At 37.8% G+C, this 20,124-nt stretch overlaps 1 protein-coding gene, 1 long non-coding RNA gene and 1 pseudogene across 2 annotated transcripts; 1 reads left to right on the forward strand and 2 right to left on the reverse strand.

Moving 5' to 3' along the window:
* Positions 1-320: 320 nt before the first annotated feature.
* LOC130725757 (squalene monooxygenase SE1-like) lies at positions 321-11,966 on the reverse strand (annotated as a pseudogene).
* LOC130726803 (uncharacterized) lies at positions 1,747-7,362 on the forward strand. Its single transcript, XR_009015010.1, has 2 exons — positions 1,747-1,916; positions 7,085-7,362. It is a non-coding gene; the product is annotated as an uncharacterized LOC130726803 (long non-coding RNA).
* Positions 11,967-13,591: 1,625 nt separating the features above from the next.
* Positions 13,592-19,334, reverse strand: LOC130726799 (ABC transporter B family member 9-like). The gene is made up of 12 exons (XM_057578104.1): positions 19,024-19,334; positions 18,825-18,879; positions 18,538-18,713; positions 18,032-18,253; positions 17,699-17,937; positions 17,080-17,605; positions 16,704-16,977; positions 15,902-16,568; positions 15,275-15,503; positions 14,913-15,179; positions 14,571-14,834; positions 13,592-14,456 (listed from the first exon to the last, which is right to left on the reverse strand). Exons 1-12 carry the CDS (start codon positions 19,264-19,266, stop codon positions 13,812-13,814), a joined length of 3,807 nt encoding a protein of 1,268 aa, XP_057434087.1. The 5' UTR covers positions 19,267-19,334; the 3' UTR covers positions 13,592-13,811.
* Between the last annotated feature and the right edge of the window lie 790 nt (positions 19,335-20,124).

Raw genomic sequence — 20,124 nt, forward strand, 5'->3', positions numbered from 1 at the left:
AGTTTATTTAATTCATAAGATAGATGTAAAACTTTTTCATCTCATCCACATGGTAAGATAAATTTAAGCATCATCTATCACATTTTGATTATTATAACAAATTAATGAGTCCACATCAGTGAGTTCTGTTAGCTTTCTGATGACAGATTGAGGAAAGGACCAAAATCGCTCACGTAAAAAACAAGTGGGACCAAAAGCACTCGTTTTAAACATAAGGGATTAGTTTTGCACAATCGTGTTAGATCAGGGATCAGAAGTGCAGTTAAGCCTTATTTATTTTATGCCTTTCCATCCTAGATGTGTATTGAATCGGTGTTGAATCATGCAAATTTGGCAGGAGGTGCTCTGTAACGACCAACACCATAAATAGCCACGGCAAAGAAGTGGAGAGCTAAGCTTAATGGCTTTGGATTTAGACCAGAGAGAAGAGCCATTGATCCATCTGAGAAAACACCTCCAAGTGTCAAATAATCAAAACATGCCTGCCTCATTTCCTTACTAGCTGGGTCAGGGGATGCACAAAACACCTTGTATAATGATTCTGCTAACGTGTTTATTGTAGATACCACTGGCTGCAACCAAAACCAAGTTCTTTCTCATTAAGTTACTAATCAAACATGACAAAGGGTATTTGATAAGTTAAGAATAGAGAGCTTAAGGAAGCAGGTGTAACATTATAATTCTTTATTGGCTTAATCCAGTTTTTGGTCCCTAACCTTTGGCATAAATATGGCTTTAGTCCCTCGCCGGAGCAAAGGTGGGGATTGGTCCCCAGTTTTTTGCAAAATAGTTGGCTTTGGTCCTTCCGGCCGGTTGGGTCAACGCCGGAGCTCCGGCATCCCATGTGGCATGACCACGTCAATTAATGAGTTGATGTGGATTTTTTTCTTTTTCTTTTAAAATATTAAAAAAAATATAATTAAATAAAAATTAAACACAAATTTTTTAATGATGATCTTCCTCATAAAGGTTATGAACTACTAAACTCTTAAGTTCTTTAACAATTCTGCAACAGCAGCTTCATCTCTACCACTGTTCATCTTTATCAACATCAACATCTTCTTTACAACCCATAATACAACAGAGGGGGAATTACAAGAAGAAAACAGAGACAGAAGTAACAGATAACAAATTAGAAAAAATGACTAGGACCAAGCCACAATTTGAGCATCCAATTGCCCCAAATTACCAACACATATACAGCAGGTCCACCAACACTAAATCAACCCCACAAAACAACTCCCACCCAACCAAATACTTGACAACCTTAATATGCTGATAATTCATTGCCACAAATAATCAACCGCAACACCTCAGCTTCATCAACAACGTGAACACCTTCAAGGCCTAGGATCCAAATTAGCAATTTTGTACAGCAAACGCCATGAACCACACCAGTAAGAGCCATACGAAATAACCTGCACTTGCTTCCAGTGATTGCAAGCGTACCAGCGGCTAAGAAACCCACTCAAATAAAGAGTACTTGAATTCTCCACATAAACATCTTATTCTTCTTCTTCTTCACCCCCCACCTCCTGTAACACCCCGTTTTTAATTCAAATAATGTTGGTATTTTATTTTAATTAAGATTATATTGTATGGTGGTTTAATAGGTGATATAATAATACTTTAATGAAATAAAATATTTTTTTTGTGATGATGGGTGTGTTTTATGAAATGGAAGAGAGTTAGGGGGTGAAAGTTAGGATTAAAAATAGAGACAAGGACTATGAGAGATTTTAGGATTTTTAGTTTAGCCCTTGAGGAATTAGGTTTAGATGGTTTAATAAGGATGGGGAAGCAGCTAAAGAAAAGAAAGAAGAGGACGCGTGAAAGAAGAAGAAAAAGAAAGAAGAGGACGCGTGAAAGAAGAAGGAAGAGGAAAGGAAGAGAACTAGGATTCATCATCAATCACGGTAAGGGTGTGAGATTTATCCTATAATTGTAGTATGATGATAGGTTGATGTAGAGCTATGCCTAGGAACCCTGAATTCGGAATTTTCAAAATTTAATTTTGAGGTAGAAGTGTTTCTGTCAGTTTTCTGTGCTGGGCAGGGAACTTCTTGGTCCGATATCACCCAGTTCTAGCGTTCAAATAAAAATTTAGTAAACTAAGAAATTGTAGGGTTTTTAATCGGCTTTCCAGGCGTGTAAAGAACGTAATTTTTGGTTTAGTAATGAGTTCTATAGATCGTTTTTAGTGACCGATGTACCTGCTGTTTCTGTCACTTTCCGTGCTGGACAGCGAACTTCGTGGTCTGATATCACCCAGTTCTAGCGTTCAAATGAAAATTTGGTAAACTAAGAAATTGTAGGGTTTTTAATCAGCTTTCTATGCGTGTAAAGAACGTAATTTTTAGTTTAGTAATGAGTCCTGGAGATCGTTTTTAGTGACCGATGTGCCTGCTGTTTTTCAGAAAACGGATTATTGTACTTGTTTTTCAGAAAATTATTACTGTATCTGTTATTTAATTTGGGTACTCTTTTGAATTTTGGATATATGGATTATGGTGATTTATTTGAATTGGTGAAAATGAATATTTTGAATTCAATAAGATGAATTATTGGAATTGGTTGTTGATGAAGTGAGAATTGTTGTATTGCTGTTTTGCAAATGTGATTATTTGATAACAGGTTGAAGTGTTGTTTGAGCAAATATGATGAGATTTTCATTATGGAAAGTGATGAAGAAATATGCTATATAATGCATGTATAGAGTTGAGATGTTTGCACAAATACACTTCATACAGTCAATAGACATGTCTGCTAGTTACTGCGGTGCTAGAGAGTGTTCCAGAACTCGGTGACAGAGGTATGTCTGCTAGTTACTGCGGAGCTAGAGAATGTCCCTAAACTGGGGTAGTTCTGGAAGTCTTATAGACTTTATTTGGTGGTTAACTGTTCTGTGTGAACGCGGTGATACCGCTAAGGTTAACAATTGGTACCACATGCATGTGCATTAGAGTCACACATTGAGTCTCACGTTTTTTAGTGGTCCTATGTGATGGAAGAAATATAAGAACTGTGATAGTTGTTGTTGGTGAATATCTGTGAATGATGTTGTTAGTAAAAGTTTGGATGACGTTTACTTTGTTAAAGATATTTTATTGTGGAACAAAGTTGTAACACCCCGATTTCGGTGGCGTCACTTTAGTAACCAAAAATAAACTTAATGCGGAAAAACGTGAATATTTTTTTTTTCGATAACAACTAAGATAAGACTGAATTAAATAAAACCCAAATGCGAAAAGCAATAAAACTAATATACAATATATATAAGAGTCCCTGCTGTAAGTAGCAACCTCGTCACGAGTAACCTCCAGTGACGGAAAGAAGAAGCATGTAACGCCCGTAGGCAAAAAGTACAGACCAAAGTAGTGGTGAAGTGTCCGCAACACAAACCTCAAAAACGAGAATAAGTTAGCCCAATCGGCCTGAAACAAGACCTCCTAAGTCCAACCAACTCTCTGTGATTCCCGTAAGAAACCACACAAAAAGCTATAGGGGGGAATCTACCCTGTCCCCAAAGAAATAAATGATGTTCAGAGCTAAGACTCTACTCCTACACTAATCCCATCTCGAGGAGCTCACACTAACACTCAATCCTACATGCTAACATGATCGTCGTCCGAATTCAAAATCCAGAACGACCGAGTCTATGTACACCATCCGTCCTCCTCTCGCTACCGCGATGCGCTCCGGTTCCAGCATCTCAACCCTAGTTTCCCCCGAAGGGTGAACCGTCGTGAACCAGCCCGCCAAAGACATCTGACAAAAGGGCGTTTGTCCGCCAAAGCACACACAGAAGACGCGAGGGTCAACTCCAAAGAATTATGTAAATAATAGTATCGATAGATACAGATAATATAATAGCCACTTAGGCTTATAGCTAGGGATAACATCCTAGGGTTTCATATTCCATAATGAATATAAAAGACAGTAATAACAATTAGCATGCGTCAAATAGGATTATCAATTATCAATCACACTCAGCAACTAAGTCAGTATGCATGTTGCATGAAATGATATGACGGTTAACCCAGTTAACCAAATGCATTCCGGAAAACGGATGGACATCAAACGGATCAGCCCTAACACCAGCCACGGTGGGACCATTTCGGCCCGCGTGCCTCTTACTCCAACAACCACACGTAGTCAGATCAGCAGTAAACCCGTAGGTCTGCCATTTCGGTCTGCTACAAGAGACGTCTACAAACACTCTTACACGGCATTCCGGGTCTTATGACCATTTTGGAAACCGACGAGGTCCAGAGTACGTCCTGTGTTAATACCTCATTAATGTTGCATGAATGTAGAATGATTAGTCAAACAACGTCTCCGAATCTCACTCGACACGTCGCCACGTGTTCTAGGTAAATTAAAGTCTCTAAAAGTTTACCCTAAGGTAAAGTCGATTCTGCGACAAAAGACACTTCTTCACAACAACACATAACCCACGATGATCTCCAAATCATCCGACTCATCTCAATCCGATGGTCACAACTGCTCAACGAGCACAGAGTATCACACTCTCGGAAACTAACGGTTTCCCGGACTTATCCCCAGGATAGCCCAACAACACATAGCTGCTCCAACAGCACAAGAGCACCAACATACTCAACACAGCTGCTCCAACAGCACAAGAACATCAACATACTCAACACTCCTCAACTCCCTCAACGATTGGATCCGACGACACTTCTCGTTTTCCAAAAACTAAGATTTGCATCCGAAGCTTCCTTTCGAGTTTATTATCATTAATTGAAGATTTAGAGGTTGTTTAATGTCTTATGAGTTTTCTTTTCAAAATAATATCCTTTTAGTCTTATCGCAAATCCTATAAGTTCTCGGGATCTCCTAATCCCCAACTGACTCCAGAGAATGTCTCGATCCATAAGAACACCATACAAGGTCCGAATCTCATTCGTCCTATCAAAATTCTCAAAACTCTCAAAATAAAATCGGCATGACCTGCCCGCTATTCTCACTATTCAGAATCTCAGATATCATAGCAGCAGCATAATTAACTCATCACAGTCAACAACATGTCATATATCAATACATCTCAGAATAAACACATAGCACTTAGCATATAAAGCATGCACCACACATCCTAAATTACCCAATTAGCACTTAGCATGTAATTCACTCTCAAAAGCATTCAGTAGATGAATCATCTACATTGTCAGCCGAAGCCTCAGAAAACATTTTCCAATCACACACAATCCAGTGCATAAACAGTAAACAATGTCGAAAGCATCGACCCTAAGCATTAACTAGAGATTCAGTGAGTAGCCCTCACCTGTAGGTTCTCCAGAATGATCGTCTAACGCTTCCTCACAAGCAAAGCCTTGTTCCTCGGGAAACTCTTCAAAAGCACCTTTAGAACAAAACCACATAAATCAATCAAAATCTATCGGAAACTAAGCTATAAATACTTACTAAGGTTACACGAAGTAATATATATTCCAAGGTACGATAATCTAGCGCGAAAGGACAAGTTTTCGAAAAAGGAATTTTCCTCCTCCTCCCCTAGGGTGCTCGGCCACTTTTCACAATTAGGAGGGTCGATTTTTCTTCGATCAAACTTGGTTCCTATGCTATCATTAGCCGTAACTAAGGGTATTCTAAACTCGGAAAAATTATCGGATCAAAAACTGTCGCAGGGGTATTTTGGTCATGATTTTTAACTTAGAATTTCAAAACTGAAATCCCAAAAAGCAAATTTGACAGGGACGTCACCAACGACGTTTATGACAACTAATCCTACTAGCACTAAGCTAAGGCGATAGTTTTCAGCCTAAAGGTTGAAGCTTTACTCCAAAAACTCCAAAAATGGGTATTTAAGGCTAAAATTGATTCCGGCGGAAATCCGGCGGCATAACGGAAAATCTAATCCGGCATAAGTGATCTTGGGCACATAAGGAAGAGGTTTAGAATCAGAAATGAAATATTCAGGATAGTTTTGCAAAAACCTCAAAACTATCAGCTCAGAAAAGTCTACAGAAAAGCTATGGAAAAAGCGATCAGAGGTAAGGATTAGCGACTATACCTCGAAACCTTGAAGCAGCAACTGATTGATCGACGATCAAGCAAGTAATGAAGAAAAACTCTTCCTCCTTCTTCTTCTCTTGGCCGCGGGTTTGGGTGGGGAAAATGGGTAGTTTTTTTGTGTTTTTCTTCCTTTCTTGGCTATATATAGAGGTTGGCAAAATGCGGTAAAATGAAAGTTTCGCGAATCTGATTTTTCTGGCATCATTCTCCATGAATTCTAAGATATGTTTTGGCGAAAGAATTCCAAAACTAAAATGAGGTCTCCTTGTATTTTTAGCGACTAATGCATAATCGGTATAAAACTATTTTACCCGATAAGTTGCTTTTTGCATCGAATGTCGGAATGGAAAACTTCCTTCTGAAGAAAGATTGAAATCATCAAGAGAAATGGGTGTACGCGTGTAGAATCTTCATTTGAAGCTTTGAATAGAAAAAGTCTTCATTGTCGGTTGATTCTAGGGTTTTGAAATACCAGGGATTCGGTTTCGGCAAACTTCCGATGATTGGAATCGGACGTTCGTAGATCCTAGAGTTTCGCCTCGAAACGATTTTGATATATGGAAAAAGAGAAGTTCTAACATTTCTCTGAAGATTTTTGGAATTAACTTCCATCGTGCCTAAAAGTGAGAACTAGCTATATACTAGGGTTTCTGACCTAAGTTTCAGCGTATAACGATCGTGCTATAACTTAAATCGACTTCGATACAATCCTTTGACTTTTCCTGAACTTTCTCCTTCATAAATTTATTTTATTTGGTAAACTCTAGTTCAGGTTTCCCTTCACGATACATCAACCCTAATCGTGAATAAGAATTTTATTCACTTGACACAAGCTTAAAACTTGGGCCTTACAAAAGTTGCTAAGTAGAACTGTCTTTGGAAATAATGAGTAAGGAAAGTATTATTGTAAAGAGAAAGTTTTTATAATGTAAACTTCTGTATTGTTCTTTTATTACCTGTTATTATGCTTAATTATATGATGAAGTTCTCACCCTTCTGTTGGAATGATGTTCTATGCGACATCGTACAGGTACAGGTGCTAGTGGAGCATCTCATGAGAAGTAGACAGAGAGCTATATACTGTTATTTAGATAGTTATCTAGTACTATGAGGGTCAATTGCTCTGTATGTAACATTGGGGGACGTGGTTTAATAAATTATTTTGATGAGAGTAATTGACAACTCTTTTTGGTTCTTTCTTTTGTAAACTTGAGTTACATGGAGTTGACGTTTTTGGATGGCCATAATGCCTATACTTCTTTTACTGAATTTTTTTTATTGAAGTATGTCTGGAAGATGATTTTTTGATGATTCTATTTATTTCCGTTGTGCAATGCATAAAAGATGAAGTATGATTATTTTATGAAATATTTTGATCTAAAGTTTGAGAACGTGACATATGTTATTGAGGAGATATGTAGTCTTGGAATATTTTTGTAATGCTCTCTTTGAATATGCGTATAATCACTCTGATGTAAGTTTAAAATAAACAAGGGGATTAGAGGGTGTTACACCTCCTACGCTCTCTCTCACCCTCACCCCCAACTCCAACCCCAATCTCTTCTCCCTTTCAGAAATTAAAAACCTTCAACCCAAAATCTCAAAACCCAGAAAACAACCTTAACCTAGAAAACCTAAAGTTGCTGCACCTTCCACATCCCAACCCAGAAAACCACTATTTTCTCTGCCATAGACCAACCCAGATCCAGATCCAGAAACACTTCCCTCACCCAGCTCTCTTCCTTGTCCTCTCACTTTGAACCTAAATCCAATATCAACCCAAAAGCTTAACCTTAGAGCCATATTTGCATCCAAGCTTTAGAGCTTCCATCGATCTGCCTCTGAATCATGATCACACACGGTGAAGGCCCAGCTGCTCACCAACCACGTGACCAACACTCCTGTGAAACGAAGACCGACCCAGAAATCGCACCCCAACCCAAAAATCCTCACCCAAAACAAAACCGAGAAGGAAATATGAAGAGAAAAGGAGAGGAAGATTGATACATCACGCATGAAGAAGAAAGGATCTAGGGATTTGAAGGTGGTGGTGTGGCTGGGGAGTTCTAGGGTTTAGTTTGGTGAGGGAGAGATTAATTAGTGAGGTTAATTATGTGTTTTTTTAATATTTTAAATGAAAAAGAAAAAAAAATCCATGTCAGCTCATTAATTGACGTGGCATGGCCACATGGGTCGTCGGAGCTCCGGCGTTGACCCAAACGTCCGGAGGGACCAAAGCCAATCATTTAGCCAAAAACTGGGAACCAACCCTCACCTTTGCTCCGGCGAGGGACTAAAGCCATATTTATGCCAAAGGTTGGGGACCAAAAACTGGATTAAGCCTTCTTTATTAAGAGTCTGTCTGGATAGAGCTTATTGGAGTCTATTTACTAGAAAAAGCACTAAATAAGCTCCACTTGATAAGTGTTCTTTGGTTTGCATCCAAACGAGTACTAATTTACCTTGCGAAGGATGTAGAATGATTCAAGATATTTGCAAAGAGAAGGAGCACAATGCAGATCCTGCAAAGGCCTAAGAAGATCCCTTAACAAAACAATGTCATACAAAGCAACAGGCATTCCTCCTCCGGTTAACGGGTGGCGCATGTTGAAGGCGTCTCCCATCAGAAGGGCACCGGGTGTGGGCTGAGGAGATGCAGGCATGCTTCTGTTTGGCATGCTTCTTATGCTTCCTTTATCAACCGCTGCTACAAATGCAGATTGCGGCTCTTGCGAAACCTGAAACACAGTTCAATTTCCTTCCATTAGTTGCAGAAACCTTTGCGGACGCAACATAGCGAGTTCAGGAGCCCCCGCATCAGCATGCGACTGCATCAACTTGCATTTGTCCGTAATTTCACAGTGCACCAACAACCGCGACTACAACTGCAAGAATGATTATTGTAAGATGTAAGAATGATTATTGTACCTGAGGAGCTACTACTGTTTTTAGATAATGGGCCATGTCACCATTGCCAATGGAAGGTAATTTTTGGCCGGGCACATCAACCATACACCGAATCTCAGTGCTGCTAATGGGGTAAAACAAGATGAGAGAAGGATCAGCCAAGACAACATGGCCATGGTTTGCATGTGGAAGGTTGCAAGTTTTCCAGAACTAGACCAACAAAATGAGATGGTACATCAACCTGCAGAAATAAATTTTGATTGACCAGAATCACTCTTGTGTGTTTGGTTTCATGTTTTAGAGTTTATAATCAATTTTCATTGACCATAATCAATTTTAGGTGGTTATACAAATGTTAGGCAATAGACTTATATCATGTTTGGATTCACATTTAAATATTTCAGAAGCTAGAGAGAGTAACTTCTAAGGTAGATATAATCAATTGTAGGAGTTTATAACTGGATTCTGATAGCAATTCCGCAAGTGTACGGATTGCCCGAAGTAATATAAAGATATCGAACCACGGAGATAGTTGTTTATCAAATTGTTCAAGGACTTTAGTGTTCAAAATTGTAAAAGGAAAAAGCAAAATATATTTGAAGATTGGTTGTGTGAATAACACTTGTGAGAAATAGCTAGAATTATAATTCAGAAAAGAAGTACCCTGGGCAAAGCTCCACTTAGTCCAATTATGTTTCCCAAATCAAGTTCTTATATGAAATTCAGAATCATTATCCATGGTGATGTAGCCTCTACCTCTACTTGTTAATTCCTTAATCAAGTAAATCATTCAATTTCATTTGCCAAACCTAATGCCTTAGTGCCTAGTCAATTCAATTGAAGAATGAAGTTTATAAGTTCAGGCCAACACAATAAGTTTCTACCCTTATACCTAAGTGATAGCAAACAAATCAATCTCATCCCAAGTCCCTTAATCCTTACCAACTTCTGTTGTGCAAGAAGAAAGCAAAACTCTTGTGTGCACTCAAGAGAATATTGATTCAGAGAAAAGATACATGGAAAAGAAACTTTATTCATATAAGAAAATAAGAAGATCAAACCATAATCAGAACTAAGGTTCACTTCACCCAAAGTACAAAGAGAAATTAGCCAAGCATGGCTGGAGAATTCATAATGTAAATCAAAAGAACAAAAACCTGAAACAAGAGTGCCAAGAAGCCTCCCACAAGCTCCAAGAAAATAGAACTTAAGTTTTGTTCAGAAAAGTACCAAGATACCTAAAAGAAATCACAAAATCCTAATTTATAGACTTTCTAGCGGCCCACCACGCATGTGCGTGGCCTCCTCCACGCACATGCGTGGATGATTTGTCAAAAATCAGCTCCCAAGCCTGCTTACCACGCATGTGCGTGGACAAAATGGCGCACATGCGTGGCCTTCACGTTCCTTCATTTTTTTCATCAGAACCACCACGCATGTGCGTGGCCTGAGGGGTGCACATGCGTGGGCTTCAGCAAATCCTCCCCTTCATTCACAGAACAGCCACGCATGTGCGTGGCACAGGTGGCGCACATGCGTGGCTCATCAGATTCTTCTCCGAATTTTGTAACTCCTTCTTCAACTATCATCATGGCTCATTACTTGATCTTCAATCAACTTCATTAGCCATCAAAAACACCTGAAACCTTCAAGGAATCTTAACAAACCATCATTCCACCAATGTAACTCATGGATCCACTCATTTAATCACAATAATTCAGAAATCATCCATTCAATTCATCAAATAAAACTCCTAATATGCAATCAACTCTCATATTCTCTCAAGATTTCAGCTCAAATCTGAACATAAGAATTAACCTTAAACTAAAACTAATAAAAAGACCAAATAAATAAATTAAAAATACCTAAACTAATGCAAATGCAATTATGAACTATAAAGGGACTCAACTTGACTCAACACTCAATGAAGGACTCAAAAAGAAGAATAAAGAGGCAAAAAAGACTCGATAAACATAGAATAAACCTCGGGTCATCAGATTCCACAAAATTATCCTATAGAAATCATTTTTCCTATAACCGAATCCTAGCATAAATAACTTCATTTTCAACTCATTTTTATTGTAATCAGTTTAGCCAAAATCAATTATATTCAAAATCTATTCTTACAATGTTGTTACAAACACAGGTGTGAATCTACCTGAATTTTTTTTTCTAAATCACATCTCCACAAACGTGTAAACAAACAATCTCCAATAAGCATCATTACCTTTGGGTTGCAAAGAGAACGTCTTAAGTTGGAAAAACAACCATCACATACTATGGTGAGGGGAGCCATTGCTGTGAGCTCTTGTCCACTCTTGGTTTTGTAGAGAACCCCTTTGATGGTCCCATTTTCTTCAAGAAGAGATGTGACAGTTCCTTGTTCTAACTTTACACTGCATAAAATAAGATTCAAAGTAAAATTTTGAACTTCAGAAGCAAAGAATCCTTTCAGAAATGAAAAGCTTGTAAAAGCATGTACTTTGGAAGAGATGAAGCCTTCTCTCGCATTCTCTGAATGAAACAGCCATTGTGAAAGCTTCTCCCAGAGATATAAGAGTCAAAAAATTTCAAGGGATAAGAAAGCTTGGTATTTTTCCCATCCTTGTAAAGTGCATATCCAAAGACTCTCTAAGCATCAATTTCATCCACACAATCTGCAATTAATCATATGTTAGTTAGTGCCTTGAATATGACTAGCAGAGGCAGAGGAATTTGCAAATTCAATTGTCTCAAAATCTTTCATCAATCTAATTCTAATTCTAATTCTAATATCTGTGTATGTTGCATTTGCCATGTTTCTTGCTTAATTGCTTACCTTCAAGACCCAACTCAATTAACTTGAGATAACCTCCAGGTTGTAGCAATTCACTCACAATCCTATCTAGTTCAGTTAAGTCTCTTTCAATAACATTGTTGGAAGATATCCCTCCCAACCAAGGTGGTCAACAATGGTGGCCAAATCAGTTCACACAACCATTCAAATGGTCAACAATGGTGGCCATCGTCCATGCCACCAAAGTCAAGAATTCAGCACCACTTAAGGAGAACCAACCTTTGAGTCATGGCAGATCAGCTAGCCAACTGTCCCATTAATCTTGTCCCCTTTTTTAAGCCTATAAATGAAGGTGTAAGAGGAAGAAGGAAAGTGTGCAAGTTTAGTGCACCAGAGTGTGCAAGTGTTGTGCACCAAAGGGTGCCAGTTCCAGGAGGGAGCTGAGCTCCGGGTACCAGCGAGAGAGCACCAAAGAGTGCCTCTGGGTACTAGAGTGTGGTGAGGTTGTGACAGCAATTGTATGAGAGCTCTGAGTGTGTGTGTGAGGCCAGATAGAGAGTTGAGTGATTGTAATCTTTGTATTAATGAGAATACAGTGTTTCTCCTCCGTGGACGTAGGCATTCAGGCCGAACCACGTTAAATCTTTGCCTCCTTTATGTTCATCGTCTCGCACCGTTCCCAACAAACATGCACTCTCCTTCCATCCTGAAACATGAAATTAATCACTTTAAAACAATAAACATATGCTTCATGGTGTAAAATCCCCAAGGTTCTCCAAAACATATATATCTTCTACCTAAATATGGTTACATAAGTACAAACATATTTGAATGACAAATCCTGTGCCATAAAGCTCTCGCTATACGCGAAGTCCAGGATGACTGAATCCACTTTATAAATCTAATCCAGACGGTCTTACCTTACATTTTTGTAAGAGATTGATTAATGGCGGTTGCAGCTATTTGTTTGTATACATGTGGGAAATGTTGGTTGGGTAATAACTCTAGAAACCAGAAACTTCCAAGCTAGCAAATACAAATTGACTAGAAATTAAACCCGTGCGTTGCACGGGTAACGCACGGGTTTGTTTTAAGTTATGTATCTATTATTTGTAACAATAATATATGTAATATAAATAAAAATTATTCAATAGTAGATAATTAAGAATATGATAAATGTAATGAAATGTACACTAATTTTTTTAGTATATTAAAGCACATGTTTTATGTTGTGCTTTAATAGAAATTATTTTCAATTCATTTGGTGATAATATGTTTTAATAGTAAGGTAATTATCCATATTACCACTACCTCTTTGAAGTCATTCCATTCACTTGCAGTTAGGTTTAGAGGTTAAGATTAAATCAATTTTATAAAAGTATTGTTATCTTTCTGTGACACTTTTTTTATGTTCACTACTAGTTTCGTTTTGGAAGAGAGCAGAAGTTGTGGGTTCTTGGCAAATGGCGAGCCAAAACTCTAGGGGATGCATGTGAATTTACCTTGGGGAGGTTTTTCTTTTTAACTTATCTGAGCATTGATAGTTTTTTATAGTTTATAAACTATGGGAATGTCTCTAAAAATTTAATACTGAACAAATATGGAAGAAAGTGTTTTGCCATTATTTTATAAGATCAAATGACATGTGGATAATCACACTAATCTCTCTTCCATGCTTCTCTTTACAAGTTCATGTGCTCTCTGGCCTCGGCCTCAGAATCATGTAACGTGTGATGACTGAGTGAAAATTGTAATGCAGTTCTCATCTATGGTGCTCATCAATCAACATTGTTGGTTTGAAAAATTGAAAAACTTAATAGGAATTTGTTTTTTTCCCTACTGTTCAGATGAAATATTATCAAATTTGATGAACATGTGAACAAGATCCTATCTATAACCTTTTATATATGTGTTCCCTACTAGAGGCATTAACATCCATATTAGTACATCATCATTTCTTATTAAACAAAAGATACGTTCCTAGTATACCAACATTGTGTTTATATTGATTTTGTACACTAGTTTACAAAATAATCTCAATGATGTACATAATACTAACATCTTCTTTTTCTTACTATGATGCATTACTATGGAGAGCTACCAATGAAGCATAAACTCCACCATAAATCCCCATCAATACATCATGTCCTCCCTTCTCAGCAATCACCCCATTCTTCACTACTGCTATTACATCAGCACCTTTTATTGTTGCCAAACGGTGAGCTACCACAACTGTAGTTCTACTCACTCTCACCCTGTCTAGAGCCTCTTGAACTACACGCTCCGATTCCGCATCAAGTGCACTTGTTGCCTCATCTAGCAAAAGGATTCTAGGGTCTTTCAGAATGGCTCTTGCAATGGCAATTCGCTGCTTTTGCCCTCCAGACAACTGTGTCCCTCTTTCTCCAACTGGTGTGTCATAACCATTTGGAAGAGAACTTATGAACTTGTGTGCATTGGCTGCTTGTGCTGCTGAAATTATCTCTTCCTCTGAAGCACCTCCCTCGTTGCCATAAGCAATGTTAGCCCGAATGCTTTCGTTGAAAAGAATAGGATCTTGACCAACCAAACCCATTTGTTTCCTCAACCAGCTTAATTTGAACTTTTTTATATCCACCCCATCAAGTAATACACTTCCAGAATCAGGATTATAAAATCTCTCTAGGAGGCTGATAACTGTTGATTTACCACTACCACTTTCTCCAACCAATGCAACAGTCTACAAAGATATATATCAGCAATGTAATCAATGACTTCACATCACATATTCTCAAATAATACCATGTTTGGGAGTCATTCCAGAATTGATTTAGAATACTTAAGTTATGATTACCTTTCCAGCGGGAATGCTTAGACACAAATCTCTGAAAATTTGAATATTAGGCCTTGTTGGGTAACTAAAGCTGACTTGTTGAAGTTCAATTTCACCTTTTACAGTTTCTAGTGTCATGCCCTCATCACTGCTAGAGTCTATCTTTGGTTTGCTGTCAAGAATTTCAAATATTGAAGCTGTGGAATCTTTGGCCTTGTTAGTGTCTGGCGCCAAGGCACTAGTTTGGGAAACACCAACTGCTGTAATTGTCAAAGAAAAGAAAACCTGCACAAAACTTATTGTAAGAACTAAGTTCAGAAGAAACATCAAATAAGATCCTTGAAAACAAAGTTATGTATGTACCTTGAAAACCTCTCCAAATGTGGCCTTCCCGTTTTGCACTAGATAAGATCCTACGTAGAAACAGACAGCATTTGTGCAGTATAGAGCAAAAAATGAGAAACCTAATCCTGCACCACTAATAAGCCCCGACCTAACACCTTGTTTTGTTGGCTCTGAACATTTCTTCTGGTACAGATCCATGACCTTTGGTTCTGCGCAAAATGATGCAACAGTTCTGATGCTACCAACAGCATCATTTGCCACCTGACTTGCCTCTTCATATTTCTCCTATATAGAAGACACAGAAGATTCTCATGATTTACAGACTGTGTAATTCCATTGTTTGATGGAATGCACTTAAAAAAACAGAAAGTAAGGCTAACCTTGGCATCTGAACTGAATCCTTTAAGAAACCTCATCTGACAGAACCCTTGCATAAGGATCAAAGGTGACAAGGCCAGAATTACCAAAGAGAGCCTCCAATTAGCAGAGAATGCTATAATTATACCTGCTGCGACTGTTGCTATGTTTTGCACAATGAGGGCCAAGGTGTCACCAACAAGAGTTCTCACTGTTGAAGCATCAGTAGCTAACCTTGCACTGACTGCACCACTGCAAGGATATTCATTCATTTGAGTTGCATGACTTGAAGTAATTAACAAATAACAATAAATGTGTCTTTATTTTATCTTTCATGATTGGAAGTAAATGTTAGAATTAATGAATTATAATATAAAAACATTCAAGTGTCATTTACCCTATAACTTAAGATTTTGAGATAATTGGTTCATAACATGGTATCAGAGTCTCTATAAATCTAGAGTTGGATTCTTGTTACCCCATTATTCTAAAAATGTTGAGTTTCAGCTCATGACAGGTGGGCTTGTTCATTGTCCCCGCTTAAAGCCTAATGAGTTCTTGCCTAATATAAACCATTCATGTGTTATTTATCCAATATCCTAAGCTTTTGAGATAATTGGTTCATGATTGTAAATTTCATAATAACATACCTTGAATTTGAAGGATGATCAAACCAACTGATTTCTTGGTGCACCACCTTCTTAAATGTCAATGACCGGATCCTTTCTATGAGCTTTCCACCAGCAATCCCAAATAAGTAGTTCTGGATTGGTATAGCCGCCAGAGTAGCAACACCCAAACCCAAAAATAGAAGTGACCAATACTCAGAATCTTTTCTAAGTTGTTCTGGAGGTTCATAGAATGTATTAATAGCTGATGAAAGCAAGAGGCCAAATATAGGGAGTATAACACCATGTGCTGCTGCAGCAATGGATCCAAGTAGTAAGATAGGAACCTCAGGCTTGTTCAACTTGGCCAAGCGTTTAATAGAAACCTTTTGACGCTTCACAGTATCAAGTTCGCTACTTTTGTGATCACCGTTAGCCCCTTCTACAGAATCATGTACAGAAATTTGATAAGGAAGAGGAAAGCTAAGTGAAAGAGAGTCTCTACTGCTTGAAGAAGCTTGGCTAATTGATCTTGCAAATGATGTTCTTTGGGTGGAAGATCTAGCCATGTGACTTTCTAAACTAAAACTGTTCTTGGACTTGTCTGCTTCAGAATTACGACTTCCTTCTTCCTTCTTAGCTCCTTCTTGTAGACGAATGAGCTGAGAATAAGCACCCTCAGGATCCTTGATTAACTCATCATGAGTTCCTATATACAAAGTAAGAAAATACCAAATTGAATACATTTGACTTTAGTATGTAATGAGAAAAAGTAGAGTTTTTCATATATGTAGCAGAACTAGCATTGATTAAAAGAGCTAAAACAGGTAGTTCAATGTCTAACCTTTTTCCACAATTTTTCCCTGATGAACCACTGCAATGGTGTCAGCATTTCTAATAGTTGTCAAGCGATGCGCGACAACTACAGTAGTCCTTTTTGTCATGACTTTTTCTAATGCTTCTTGAACAACACGTTCAGACTCAGCATCCAGTGCACTTGTTGCTTCATCAAGAAGAAGGATTCTCGGGTTTTTCAAAATTGCCCTCGCGATCGCGATTCTTTGCTTTTGCCCTCCAGAAATTTGAGTTCCATGTCCTCCAAGCATAGTGTCAATGCCCTGAAAACATAATTGTACATTTTTATTAGTTTCAGACAATCTTTAAAAAAAAAACTAAAAGTTGGAATCATTTGTATAAGTGAAGAGTGTCAAATTTTATACCTGAGGCAGTTTATCAATGAAATTTTTGGCATTGGCAAGTGTTATAGCTGTTGTTATCTCCTCATCTGTTGCACCATCCTTACCATATGCTATGTTCTCTTTGATGCTAGCTGTGAACAGGACAGGTTCTTGACCAACGAGCCCAATCTGTTCTCTTATCCATCTAACTTGAAAACTCTTCAAATTCACACCATCTATAAGTATTTCTCCAGCCTCAGGATCATAGAATCTTTCTAATAAACTAATTATAGTTGATTTCCCACTGCCACTCTGACCCACTAAAGCAGCAGTTGTGCCACTTGGAATATAGAACGAAAATCCTGCAAAAATCTGCACTTCTGGCCTTGCTGGGTATCTGAAGTAAACATCTTTGAGCTCAATATCTCCCTTGATGTCTTCCAAGACAACACCATTGGTGTCATAAGCATCAATTTTAGGCTTTCTCTTAATTGTCTCAAACATCTTATATGCTGCTGCTTGGCCTGATGCAAATGCATTGAGACATGGGGTTGTTTGACCAAGTGACCTAGTTTAACAGTATAAATAGTAAGTCAAGTTTGACACATAAACATAAACAAGCTCTAAGGACTAAAATACAATCACATGTTGTCTCACTTACATTCCACCAGTATTAATTGATATGATAATATTGAAGACATCTCCACCATTGTATCCCTTCTCTATAATAAGTTTGCAACCATACCACATAGAAAGTGCATAGGTGCTAAAGATAATCATCAAAAGCACTCCCATTCCTAACCCTGAGGCCAACCCTTGATGAACCGTAGTTTTATAAGCAATTCTTAACTTGTTATGATACTTCTCAATTGCTTTTTTCTCACCAGTAAAAGAGGCAACCTGGTTAAACATCATAATGAAATCAATGACTATGCTTAAATATAAAAGCAACACAAGCTAATTAATTTATCTATAATTGATTTGTGTGTCTTACTGTTCTAATTGCTCCAACTGTTTGCTCTACAACAGTTCCAGCTTCTGTATAAGCAGCTTGCCCACGGCTTGACATTTTTGCCATCATCATTGACATAATTCCACCAACAATGACAATACAAGGAATGCATGCAAGCAAAACTAGACAGAGTTGCCACCCTTTTGTAAAGGCAATCACGAAGCCACCAATAAAGGTTGAAGCAAGTTGTATAAACTTTCCAACCTGCCATTAATTAACCTCATGTCAGCTCATTATCTTTGTCTTTTCTTACTTTTCTTTTGTCAAAATCCTTCTCAGTTCTATTTAAATCAGAGAGCTAGAAATCATAAACATACATGTAATAGAAAGAATGGGAGGATAAAATATCATGAGTATATATAAAACAAGTTGATACTTATCACTTTCCATACAAGAAAGGAGCATGACTATATATAATCATTGGATTAGTCACTGCTGTCAGCAGTCGATACCTGGTCTCAACTACAATATACAAGAAAGGAGCATACCTTTTCTCCCATGGCATCTTGAATGAGAATGGTGTCACCAGACATTCTTCCAATCACCTCTCCGGATGAGGTTTCAGTGTCAAAGAAGGCAATGTCCTGTTTTAGTATTGTTTTCAAGTACAAGCCACGGATCCGTGCGGCTTGTCTTTCTCCAGTCACCATCCAACATGATACCTCTGCAGCATGAACAAAAAATTACCTTACTATCACAATGCTGCAATTATATATCTTGAAAAGCTGAAACAAACAAATAAGAAGCAAAGAGGAATAGAAAAGTGTCATCTTACGTAGAAATGATACTATTCCAGTCCCAATAGCCAGGTAAACAAACAACCATACAACCTGGAGTTTGAAATGCCAGTGACATGAAAGTTAGTTTGCAAATTAACACAATCTATGTTAATGAAATAGTGAATATATAACAAACACAGATTAGACATTAATTTCATAATTCAAGAAACCAAATGGATTTTGATGTTGTTATACCTTATAAACTTCATCGACAATGTGGGAAGGATCAGTGGTGCCAAAAGTGTTGATTAGCTTCCCAAAAATGAGAGTCATGAGAGGCTGTGACCACCCGTTAGCCATGGCACAAATGACACCAATGATCATCAAAGTCCTGTCAAGATTGTCCGCAAAGGTGAAAAGCTTGAAAAAGGAAACTTTTTCATCAACTTTGGGCTTGACATGTCCTTCATGATCATCTGGGTCGGTTGTCTGTGCCATGGCTAAGGTGTTATTGGTAGATGGCCAAGGTGCAGCCTAACTCTCTTCACGTAGACAATTAATTGCAGGACTATGGTGTGAGGTGACACATATATAGATGCTATTTACATGCATGCTTTTGCGTATTGAACTACTAATTTTGGCAAATTAAAGTATGAAAGAAAAAGAATTCTTGTTTACCTTCTGGAAGGATACTATAACTAATATATATTTACCTGTCCAACTTTTTCTAGCTGTTGTAATAATTCTATTTCCAAAACTTCTAGAAGGTTAATATATATTATTTTTACCTGTCCAACTTATATATTTACATGGATAGCTATAATATGTGTAATGAAGTGTTTTGGACCTGAAATATATGTACATTCCACACGAAATTATGTGGCAGCTACACCTGGTTGATCAGAATGATGAGCATCAATTCTGTCATTATGCCTATATATCTAAAAAATTAGAAACACTTAAGTGTTATCAATTAGTTTCTCTTTGCCAATGTAAGAATCTCATAGCCATGAAAACTGAAAAGGGTCACATCTAAGATTTTCTTTTGGTGAGTAGTGATATGCTGAATGGCTTTTCTCAAAGAAGCGAATGAATCTAATTCGGCTGTTGCGGGTGAAAGTTGTATGAGGTTATATACCGTTTAAATGGTGAAGAAGAAGAATGCAATCGATATCATTGACTATAAGAAAAAGAAAGGAATATTTTGTGAGGATGAAATTTAACTTTCTCTAGCTTGGCTGCCTAAAATTAATTCCTTGTGTTGTGACAATCATTTGATTCAGCAGTTAGACACTCTAAGGTTTTAACAAGTGATATATTTGTTCTTTTACACATATTTTGTGCTATAAATTATAA

The sequence above is a fragment of the Lotus japonicus genome, chromosome 6 (genome assembly GCF_012489685.1).
Source record: "Lotus japonicus ecotype B-129 chromosome 6, LjGifu_v1.2".
Classification (NCBI taxonomy): domain Eukaryota; kingdom Viridiplantae; phylum Streptophyta; class Magnoliopsida; order Fabales; family Fabaceae; genus Lotus; species Lotus japonicus.

Coding starts and splice junctions, on each gene's coding strand:
- LOC130726799 (XM_057578104.1), bottom strand. CDS start 19,266: ATGGCACAGACAACCGACCCAGATGATCATGAAGGACATGTCAAGCCC. Junction 15,180..15,274: donor GATTCAGTTCAGATGCCAAG/GTTAGCCTTACT, acceptor TCTTCTATATAG/GAGAAATATGAAGAGGCAAG. Junction 14,457..14,570: donor TAAGCATTCCCGCTGGAAAG/GTAATCATAACT, acceptor ATATCTTTGTAG/ACTGTTGCATTGGTTGGAGA.